Source organism: Fukomys damarensis, unplaced genomic scaffold (assembly GCF_012274545.1).
Source record: "Fukomys damarensis isolate Sample0158 unplaced genomic scaffold, DMR_v1.0_HiC HiC_scaffold_36, whole genome shotgun sequence".
In the NCBI taxonomy this organism is placed as follows: domain Eukaryota; kingdom Metazoa; phylum Chordata; class Mammalia; order Rodentia; family Bathyergidae; genus Fukomys; species Fukomys damarensis.
In genome coordinates this window covers 10,653,736-10,665,588 of record NW_022900948.1, presented here as the reverse complement: position 1 = coordinate 10,665,588, position 11,853 = coordinate 10,653,736, and the positions used below count along the sequence as shown (strand labels likewise).

The following is an 11,853-nucleotide window of genomic DNA, read 5'->3' as shown; positions in this document are numbered from 1 at the left end:
CCGGGTGTGGTGACACACGTGGGAGGCTGAGGCAGGAGAATTGCTGTGAGTTCGAGACCAGCCTGTGTTACACAGTGAGTTCCAGGTCAGTCTCAACTACGTAGTGAGACCCTGTCTCAAAAAACAAACAAACAAAAACAGTGAATCCCATAGGAAGAAAAGATCTAAAGGAGTAGGGGAAGTGGGAAGGGTAGGGAAAAGGAAAGAAAAGAAATAATATGAGAAAAGGAAAAAAAATGGAAATAAAATCTTTGTAAATAGGGAAGGCTAGAGAGGGAAAAATGAGAACCAAGATCGTCATGTAAAGGTACCAGAGCCCAATGATGAATGTAACTGTACTGTATACTTAGAAAGTACCAATAAACTAAATAAGATAAAAAATACTTGAGATTATTACTATTTAATTGAAATTTTAGTTGAATACCATTAGATATGAGTGAAAAGACAGTTGGATGCTTAAGGGAAAAGTTTACATTTTTACCCTCTTTTCTGTCACATTCTCTTGACCCTATCCTGCCGGAAAGTAGGGATTACGCCCATGCCTGAAAAAAGAAAATTAAAATTACTCATACAGAAATGTGTATCATATAACCTAAGAATTTTAATTCTAGAAATTTATCCAAAGAAATAATGCAATAAATATACATAATATAATCGTTTTACAGTAGTGAAAAATTTGATTGAAAATGGGAGACATGAACACTTTATATTTTCAAAAACAAGATACTTTCAGGTAGGATCAGTCAGTAAGTGGAGAGATGGAGTCATATTTTCATTTTCTTAATTCTCCAGGTCTAATTTTTGGGGGTGGGGTTTGGTTTTTTTGAGACAGGACCTCACAGTATAGTTCAGGCTGGCCTCAAACTCACTTCAATCTTTCTGCTTAGCCTCCCGACTGCTGAGATTACAGGTCTGCGTCACCATTCCTAGCTCCAAGTCTAAATTTTTAAAAAAGCAAATCAATTTGAGTCTGAAGTGCAGTAGGAATCAGTGAATTCTTTGTGATTAGTAATCATTTGGAACATGTAAGAGGGAGATTTTTCATTCACACTGACAATAACTGCAGCTCATACAGGCAGAACAGACACAACCAGGCCCCACATATCAACTGGTCTCTCAGAAATCGATGCTGTGGATCGATTACTGTGTCACTGCCTAGGAGGGAAACCGAGGCATAAGAGCTTTAGAGCTAGCAGATCACATGGCTAGAAGTGAAGCTGATAGGGCCGTCTGTTTAACCACTATTCTACTGGCCTGAGCAGAACATTTTGAAACATAAATAGGACAATTCTAAGTTTTATTTGGAGATGTAGAAAAAATTAAGACAAATAAATGCAATAATCTTTTTTTCAACTGTTCATTTTATTTTTTCATTTTTTATTTTTTCCTCATTGAGTTTATTGGTACATTTTAGGTATACAGTACAGTTACATTCATAACTGGGATCTTGTACCTTTACATGACAGGTCTTGGTTCTCATTTTTTCCCTTGTCCCTACCCTCCCTTCACCCCTTCCTCCCCTCCCCATTTACAAACACTTTATTTCCATTTTCTCATATTTTTTTCTTTTCCCTTATTACCTTTCCCCTACCCTTCCCATTTTCCCTACACCTTTAGCCCTTTTCTTCCTATTTCACATTGTCCATTATCCCATTAGGATCTTATGTACTATTATAGTTTTTCCCACCAGAGAAACTATTCGGTATTTACACATGTGTGACTTATGTATTTCACTTAGGAGTATATCCTCAATATGTATCCATTTTCCTATGAATGAATCTAATTTCTCATTCTTTATGGCTGAGTAGTATTCCATTTTATAGAAAAGCCACATCTTCCTTATCCAGTTTCCAACTGATGGGCAAATGGGCTGTTTCCAAGTTTTAGCTATTACAAACTGTGCTGCTATGAACATGGGTGCACATATATCACTGTGATATGATTTTTAAATGTAATACTCTTGAAGGGAATGACTGAATATTTTAAAGATGTACACTGTTAGGAAAAAGGAAAAGAAGAAACCTCTCAACAGGATAGTTTTATTTCAGAAAAAATGAAAGGGATCGCTCTGGCACTTGAGAGCAGACCAGCAACTCTCATCTAGGCTGTGGCATCTTTTTTTGGGTCCTGGGGAGGGAGAAGTTCAGTGAGAGGGGCTTGTGGCTCTCTGTTAAGAACCAGGCTTGAGCGAGGCATTGTGGCACACACCTGTAATCCCAGCACTCAGGACGCTGAGGCAGGAGGATTGCTGTGAGTTCAAAACCAGCCTGGGCTACAAAGTGAGTTCCAGGTCAGTCTCAACTACATAGTGAGACCCTGTTTCAAAAAACAAAAACAAAAAGAACCAGGCTTGAAAGAGTACAGTGGTAATGGGTGCCCCATAACAAGGCTTGGGAAAGCTCAGGGAGTAGTCGTTGCTATCAGAGGCAGGGCTGATGTTAGGAATCCCCAGGTGCACCTGTGCTGGGAGGGGGTGATTTGGAGGGTTCTCTGATCAGGATTGCAGCAGTTGGATTCCTTCATGCATTTATCCCAAATTCATTTATAGGTTTATCACATCCCATAATCAAAGTATAAATGATATGTCTAACATGGTAAAATAGTTAATGAATTTATATAGAGTAGATGAAAGCAGATGTGATACTTCTGAAAAAGTAGGTAATGAATGGGATTGCACTGCACAGTACTTAGGGACAAGTCACATCCTTAGCATTTTCATGGTTCTTAGCATAAGATGAGCACGGCAGACCAAGGGCACCACTTATGGGTGTCTGCCCTGCACCAGGCAGTCCTGAGCAGTTATAAACTAATATTACCTCCCACGAGAAGGTTACTACCATTGTTCTCATCTTGGTTTTTTATGAAACGATTGCATTTGAAATCTCCTTTAGCATTCATTTTAGGTTAGGTGTGCTGGTGACAAATTACTAGTTTTCTTAATCTGAGAAGTTCTTTCTCCTTCAGTTTTAAACAAACTCATTATGTATATTTCTATACAAAATCATCACATTCATGTATCTATATGTAGATTCGCCATATACAGGATCAAGAAAAATTTATCAGAGATAGTCATCCAAAACCAAAAGTTGTCCCTGATAAGGGAAATAGTAGACTGCTCTGTGGAAAGTGCAAAGTCTTGGCATGTTATACAGCTGACATTCGAGTGATAGAGGTAAGCGGCCTTTTTACAAAAAGCACCTGGCTTTTTATTAGCACTGGTAAAGGTTACTGTCTATTGGTGAAATGTAAAAAAATACTATTAGTAGTTATTGTGGCCATGGTCAGTGTACACAGAAATTCTTCACCCTCTCGTTAATGTATGTAGGCTGAAAAAGTTGCTCTTACAGAAGTATTGAATATTGATCATGAAAGGCTAGAAATGGTATTGAGGAGGTGAGTAAAGAGTGGCCAAATAACAGACACCTAAATATTGTTAGAAAGAGAAGTTCTAATGTTCTTTAGCACAGTGGATAACTATAGTTGCAGTAATTTTTACATATTTTATGCAGCACTAACTGACAATGTTATCATGTGATGAATATAACAGGTATGATCTAGGCTCTTGTGTATTCTGAGCAAGGTGTTGCAAGTGCCCACCTAATGGTAAGTGGAAATCAGCTACATTTATTGAGGATCACAGGAAATTGTGCTTAGGCCAAGTCCATGTCAACAACAGATACGGCGTGAACAGAAAAGGTGGTGCTGCCATGACAGAAAAGCAAAGGCTCTGCATACAGATCACAGCACACAGCAGCAGCCCCCAGATAAATCAGGCTTTTGAAATTTTAGGTGCCTGCCCTGGATCTCTACGTACAATTGACAGGAATGATCGACAGGGTGCTGTGTCTACTCTCAGGGGCTCCTAACACACATGCCTGTCTCAGGATTCACACCGATCTTAATTAGATGCATGAGATAGGGTACATATTCATGAATTGTAGTAAGGTTGGAGTGGGGTGAAGGTGACTGGAGGTCAGACCATGGGATCCAATATGCTCCCTCATCTAGAATATCGGAGATAAACTGGGTTTTCATTATATGATTCTCTGCCTCTCTTAGGACAATGGAAAGAGGAATGGCCCTAGGTGTTGTCTAAAATTAAATGAGTGAAAGAGAGTGACTTCAGGCAGCTCCATTGTCTCTAACTGTATTATGAGGAGTTTGAAGATTTATAACACAAAGAAATGACAAAGGTTTAAGGAAAGGGAAATGTTACTCTGATCATTACCCACTGTACACATATATCAGATTATCACACTGTGCCCCATATATCAATACAATTGTGTCAATTAAAGATAAAAAAGTTTAAAAATGCTGCCACTTAAATTATTATTAAAAATAATTGTTATGCTGCATGCAATGTGGTATCCTCAATTATGTCCTAAATAGATTTTAGTAGAAAAAATAGTTTAGTTACTAGTAATGTACTGATGTTAATTTCTTAGTCTTAGCAAATATACTAAGGTATGTAAAACAGTGGTATTTTGGGATACTGAGTCAAATGTATACAAGTACTTCCTTTCCCTGCTGTGTAAGTGATCAAGTTCATAAACTGGATTCCTTTGTAAGTCCAACAAAGTGAGTCTTATGTACCTTTGACACAAATATATAATGTAAAGAAAAAAAAAACCCCAGACACATGCCCTGTACAGTAAGCACACAGCAGCACAGGTGTGACAGTATCCGGCAGACATGTGAGCTACTTCTGCGATACTTTCACATCTGTCAATGTTTGTAACCCAAGATCTGTGAAAGTTCACAACTTGAATGTTCATAAGTTGAGAACAATGTAAGTGGGTCCTAATCATTCCTACAGGTGCCTCCATTATTTCCTTCTTTCCCCCGAATGTAAAATAAGGATTCCATTTTATAGAAAAAACATGTTCCTTATCCAGTCTCCAACTGATGGGCAGGTGGGCTGTTTCCAAGTTTTAGCAATTACAAACTTTGCCGTTATAAACATGGGTGTGTATATATCACTGTGGTAGGGTTCTTCTAATTCTTTTGGAAAGATACCAGCCACAAAGAATGAGAAATTAGATTCATTCATAGGAAAATGGATACATATTGAGGATATACTCCTAAGTCAAATAAATAAGTCACACATGTGTAAATACCGAGTAGTTTCTCTAGTGTGGAAAAACTATAAGATAATAAAACATAAGATCCTAATGAGATAATTGACCGTGTGAAATAGGAAGAAAAGGGAAAGGGGGAAAGGTAATAAGGGGAAAGAAAAAAATAGGAGAAAATGAAAAAATGGAAATAAAGTGTAAATGGGGAAGGGGGTGTGAAGGGAGGGCAGGGACAAGGGGAAAAAATGAGAACCAAGACCTGTCATGTAAAGATACAAGATCCCAATGATGAATGTAACTGTACTGTATACCTAAAATGTACCAATAAACTCAATGAAAGAGAGGAAAAAAAGTACACTGAAATATAAAATAAGGATTCCACTTGCTCAATTCAGATTATTGTGAGATGTGAGATTTCTAAAGTTACAATTATACACTGCTTCTGACTTTATGTTGCTTCATTCTATTTTAGGAATCTCATCACACTGTGATTGGAGATGCTTTTAAGGAGTGCTTTGTGAGTAAACCACACCCCAAACCACGGAGCTATGGAAATTTTGAAAAGAAAGATAAGATATTCTGTGCCAGACAGAACTGTGGCCATGACTGGGGAATACATGGGAGATACATGACATTTGAGATTCCAGTCATAAAGATTGAAAGTTTTGTGGTGGAGGATATTGTAACGGGACTCCAGAAACAGTACACAAAGTGGAAGGACTTTCCTTTTGAGAAGATAGAATTTTATGCTACAGAAATGTCCAAATGACCTCATGGCCCCAAGTCTGGCTACAGGGAATGGTATCTTTGAAGAAGAAATTAATCCAGTGGGTATAACCATGGATCAGTTGTACCTTTGTGAAAATATTTTACATAAGGCTTATACTGTACTGAATATTTGTGCAAAGTACACGAGTGAATTGTAGCATTGAGTACTTCGTAGGCCAAGAGAACTCACAGTACTTGGATAAAAATTTTAAATTGTTTCTGCTCTCCTGTCCAACTGCCAGTGAACACATAATAGCCAATCAGTACATGTTAGGATGAATAAATCAAAAGTTGATTTCATACCTCTGTTTCCTAAAGCTACTGTATACTAGCTTATGCCCTTAACAATATACTGAAATTGTTCTTTTTCTAGGCTACCAGTGACTGGTGGCCAAATCTATTGGGTACATCTTGGTTCTTCTATTAGGTCTCTTTGCTACTTTTGGCCCTGTTATATTCCTTCCTTGAAACTCTCTCTTGGCTTCTTCTCTTCTAGTTCTTTCCTTTCTTGTTAGTTCCTCTTTGCTGGTACGCTACATGTAGATAATTCCAAGGGTCAATATATTTACACCTGTATATATAAAAGTTATATATACTAATGCTTTCTTCACGGCAATGAATAGCAGAGTAATCATAAAACTATAGTAGACAGCTTTTATTAGTGAGGACACATTACTAATTCCTGGGGTTTTGTTCTTTTAGTTTACTATCCATTTTTCTCTTGTTTTCTTTACCTGCCATTTTCATAGTCATCTCCAGTCATTTTCCAGTAATGGTTGATGTTTAACACTTGGGCTGTGTGTTCTCAGTTAAGTCCCTTGTATGGTATTGATAAGGCAGTTTAATTTGGCTGTACTTTCTACTTAAAATTTTTGCTGATGCTTCAGAGCTTAGTTTGGAGTTTTCAATCAAGGAGATAAGTGTCTTGAGTTATTTTTGTTATTTTTACCAGACCAAGGTATTTCATGTTCAGTTTAGAGTAGAATCTCTAGTAACTTGTAAGCTTTATAGCAATTTAAGCATCTTCCTAAAACAGATTCGCATTAGTTGTTTATAATGCATGAGGACCATCAAAGCTCCAGAGATCATAAAACATTAATCGCATGTTCAACAATACAACCTTTTTCAAATAACACCTCTTTACACCAAAAGGCTATTTGGAGACCACCTATACCCTGCCTGTCAACCCTATATTTGTTATAGTCACCTCATTTTTAGTTTGATCTGAAGAGCAATAGTGGTGGCAAGAATGCAGAGAAAACGGCCGGTTGTCTAACTTCTCTTTCTTTTTTTCATCTGTAAAATGAGGGCTTTTAAAAATTCAAAGAATGTTAAAAAAATACATGATATACAGTATTTGCTTGATAATGGTTACTAATGGAGGTATTCTTAAAATGCAAATAAAATGGATTATTTACATCAATTTGTTTAGAACTTATTTTTTCATACCTCTTGATACGTGATTGCCTTTCTTTGCTCCCCCTGCTTAAGAACACTGATACAAAGTATAAAAAAGTATTTATTGGAAACCTATTTCAGAAGAGAAAACTTCAAAAATTTAAATATTTTAAATAAAGGCCAATAATCCTCTCAGCCCATGGAAGAAGGCAGATGTGTTACCTTTCTCTCATTGCTGAGACAAAATACCCAACATCCAATGTTAAAGAGGGAAAGGTCTATTTAGCTCACAGTTTAGAGGTTTCAGTCCATGTTCAGCTGGCTCCAAGGCAGATTGGCTTAGCAAAGGGTTATCACAAAGAAGTTCATGGCAAGCAGAATACAGCAAAAGCAAGCAAGCAAGCAACAGCGAAGACAAGTCTTTCTGACCCCTTATATTGTATCCAGCATACTGGGATACTGGGATCAGTGTACTGATTTAGTAACTACACACCCTTAATCCCAGCATCACACATTCAAGGATTCAGCCACCTTGGAAAAAGCTCCACTATGACCACATGAGCCTTTGGGGAAAAATATAAACCCAAAACATAACAGCAGACTAAAGCCAAAGGAAGAAAAACTTGGAATTTTCTTGTTGAACTTTATATGTAGTCAAGAGACCCTGAAACAGAGAAGGCACTTGGTTAATATGTTCTGAATGAAGAACACGTAGGTTTTGACTGATGCCCAAACACTAGTCGAATTTCTTGATGAAAGGCTGTATTTGAGGACCAGCTGGCAAGTTTTCTGTGGGCACATGCCCAGACCTCATTAAAGCATCCTAATAAGGTGCCCAGCCATATGTACTTTTTTTTAAGTTCTTCATGTGATTCAGATAACACATTCTACAACTATAGACTTTATTACCTCCATGGTCTGGCCAGTGTAACACTGTGCTGTTTTCACCTTAAATGAGAAGTCTTAATGAGAAGGCCTGATTGTGCACCAAGGTAAGTAAACTGACCTTACCTGAAGATAATGAATTCAGTATCAACTGAATTTCAAGTAATGAACCCATCAGAGGCCAGCATTTCCTAAGTATGTCCCATAAACACAGTGCTGTGAGTCTCAGAAGAAAGCACTGTATGGCCAGGTAAGATTCTGTAATAAAACACATTCAACTCAATGGTTCCCAAGTACCAGGACTCTGAAACCCTTCTGTTCATGTGACACTGCTAATATACTGTAGAAGCAGCACAGAAGTGGGATACTGGGATCCAGCCTGAATATTGACCAAACAACCAGAATTAAATTGGACTATAAACTTCAACCTCATGCCATTAAGTTTTTTTATTACATCCTTAAATTATTTTTATTCCAAAAATCTATCCAAATATGTAGGCTTTAGCTCTTGGGATGCAAACTTTAAAAACTATTAAAATATTAGCTATAACTTTATGGTAATTCGGCTAAGTGAACAAAAACGAGTTGAGTGTTAAATCATGTTAGTGGTCATGATGTAGAGGAAAAGGGTGGGCAGACCCCCCCCCAAATATACATATATATATAATAAGAGCTTCATTGGGCTTTCTGACCAGGAGTTAAACTTTACTGAGAGAGCAGTGACCAAGAGAAAGCTGATGAGCCCAAAACCAGACAGGGGCCCTAATCAATTTAGTTTAGCTGCCTCTTTCCACCTTCAATAAAATGCAAAAGGGACAAGGAGCGGTCATGTAAAAGATAGCTGTTTTTTGTTGTTGTTGTTTTGAGATAGGGTGTTGCTATTTAGTTCAGGAATGGCTTTGAACTCACTATGTAGTCCAGGCTGGCCTTGAACTCGTGGCTAGCCTGCTTCAGCCTTCCCAGTGCTAGGATTACAGGTATGTACCACCCCACCCAGCTAAAACAGCTATTTATGTGAACTACACACCCAACCTGGACATACACACGCACACGCACGCGCACTTGCTTCCCTTGTTAATTCAGCCTTGTATGTATGTATGTATGGTCCCTTTTAACGAGCCTATAAATTTCAGAGACAGGACCTGACAAAAGAAAATAAAACCTACTTAGGAATTTGCACATAGTCGATGGTACCTGAGTTGAGAGTCTTGAGGCCTGGGAAATCCAATCAGGTTGTGACAAGCTCCAGGTGGAAGGTCTTTCTGCCACCCAATACAAGTAACCAAGAATAAAGGTTCCACAGATCCTCCATTTGGCAGAGCCCCTTACCCTGACTTATCAGGGTAGCAATCTATCTCCTTTTTCCTCATTTCTAATAAATTATCCAATAAAATGTCTTCATTTCTTTAAACTTTATATCTCTATCCTTTACTGTTACAGAGTTTCTGATCTTTGTGAGCTGCTTGGATGGCGGAGCAGTGAAGCTGTCGTGGAGTACACACAGCCTTCAACACAATGACATTTAACAATTTTCCAAGGCAGCCAATGGAACCCTGGTTTCTTGGAAGTGATTCAACATTGCTCTTATAACCCTGTGGGCTATTCCACTCTCTCCTGACATATCCCTGAAAAATAAACTGCCAAAATAAGGTTCTATAGCTGACTAGAAACTCCCACTATCTTTACCGAGGAAGCCTGGGAGAGAAATTTCTGAGATGACAAATTATTAACTGTCACTCCACAGCTGCTGGTGGACATTTCACTGGCACATAGAGTGGCCTAGAAAATGAGAATAGTACACATGACCAACTAAAGGTAAGCCGAGAGGGGGAAAGGTAAGCAGGATGCCTAAGTTTTGACATATTAGAACCAGTCAAGCTTGAGACATGGCTACCACTGTTAAGTTACATGAAGTAGTTTATGTTTTGCTTTGCTTAGCCTGATTTGGCTTGCGCTTGTAGAACCATAACTAAAACAGTCAGACTAATGTATTCTCCTAGATATTATTCTTTGCCATATAAAACTACACACACACACACACGAAGTCCACCTCACAATCAAAGATACATGTATTTAACTTGCTACACTAAATAATTTGCCAATTATCTCACTGTGGATGCCAAGGAATGCTTCTGTTTCCCTAGGCAGGATCAGGTAGTAATGGCTTTGGAAAATCCTAATAAGAATACCAATGCTTCTCAACTGTTCCAAAAAATTGAAGAGGAAATACAAACCTGTGAGGCCAGCATCATTTTGGTATCAAAGCCAGGCAAGGATACAAGAAAGTTACAGACCAATAACCATGATGAAGAGATACAAAAATAATTAACAAAACACTAGCAAACTGAACTCAACAGTGTATTAAAAGGATCATCCTTGATGAAGTAGGACTTTTCCTGGAATGTAGGGATCATTTAATATAGTCAAGTGTATAAAGTTGATAACAACAAATTAATAGAACAAGAAAAAAAAGTTGAGAATAAGGGACAAAAAAAAGCTTGGAAGATCATTTTAATACAGATAAAGCAATTTGACAAAATTCAATATCTTCCATGGCAAAAATTTTGAAATTAGGTACAGGAAGAATGTACTTCAATGTATCACAGGTCACATATGACAAACCCATAGCCAACATCATACTCAATGGTGAAAAGCTCTTCTTTCAAAGAATAGGTATAAGACAAGGATGCCAAGTCTTACTGCAGTGTTACCTTGGTTTACAAATTTAGACTGTCTTATGATTTTGGGGATGACAGCTGTATTTGTTTCTGTGGGGAAGATGGCTGTGGTTTCATCTGTCATCTGATGAAGTTTATGAAAGGAAGCAAAATCTTCTGAGTGCTTCTGATTGGGGGCAAAATTGCTTGCAAGGTATTACTGTGCTTCTGTTCAACATAGCACTAGTCTACATTCTGACCAATAATGTAGAAGAGTTCCTTTTTCCTCATACCCTCACCAGCATTTGTTTTTTATGTTCTTGGTGCTAGCCTTTCTGATTAGTGATAGAACCTCAGATTTATTTTGATTTGCATTTCCCTAATGGCTAAAGATGCCCAGAATTTTTTAATGTACGTTCTATGTATTTGTACTTTTTTTTTGTACCAGCTATTGAATTAGGGACCTTGTGCTTGTGAGGCAGGCAGTGGCACCACTGAGCTAAGCCAAATCCCCGGTCCCCGCATTTCTTTTGAGAAGTATCTATTCATTTCTTCGGTCCATTTTTAAATTGGGCAGTTATGTTGGAGGGTCTAATTTTTAAGTTCTTTATAGATTTTAGATATTAATTCTCTATTGGGGAATTAGTTGGTAAATTTTTTAATCTATTATTAGGTTGTCTATTGAGCATTTCCTTTTCTGTGCAGAAGCTTTTAAAATATCATATCACTTGTTGATTTTCCCTTTTAGTCTTTGTGCTACTGGAGTTCTAGTCAGGAAGTCCTTGCCTCTAACTATGGATTCAAGTGTTTCACCTATGTTATTTCCAAGTAGTTTCAGCATTTCTTGTTTTATAATTAGGTCTTTGACCCATTTTGATTTTAGTACAACATGAGAAATACTGACCTAATTTCATTATTCTGCCTGTCAAGATAGCACTAGATGTCCTAGCTAAAGCAATTAGGTGAGAGAAATAAAAGATTAAATTAGATAGGCAAAGCAAAATTTTTCTTGTCTATATGATTCTGTAACATGATTAAAATGATTTTATATATGGAATACTCAGAAACCC

The 11,853-nt window shown here is 37.6% G+C and overlaps 1 protein-coding gene across 2 annotated transcripts in view; it reads left to right on the top strand.

The window, feature by feature from the left end:
- Positions 1-6,978, top strand: part of Ddx58 (DExD/H-box helicase 58) — a 59,744-nt gene extending 52,766 nt beyond the window's left edge. Inside the window, exons 17-18 of one of the 2 annotated variants that reach the window (XM_033759052.1) lie at positions 3,029-3,172; positions 5,548-6,978. In XM_033759052.1, the coding sequence (XP_033614943.1) occupies positions 3,029-3,172; positions 5,548-5,844 (441 nt within the window). In that variant the 3' untranslated portion in view covers positions 5,845-6,978. The remainder of the gene's footprint in view (positions 1-3,028; positions 3,173-5,547) is intronic. The other variant, XM_033759053.1, reaches the window with a different exon arrangement.
- The last annotated feature ends 4,875 nt before the right edge of the window (positions 6,979-11,853 follow it).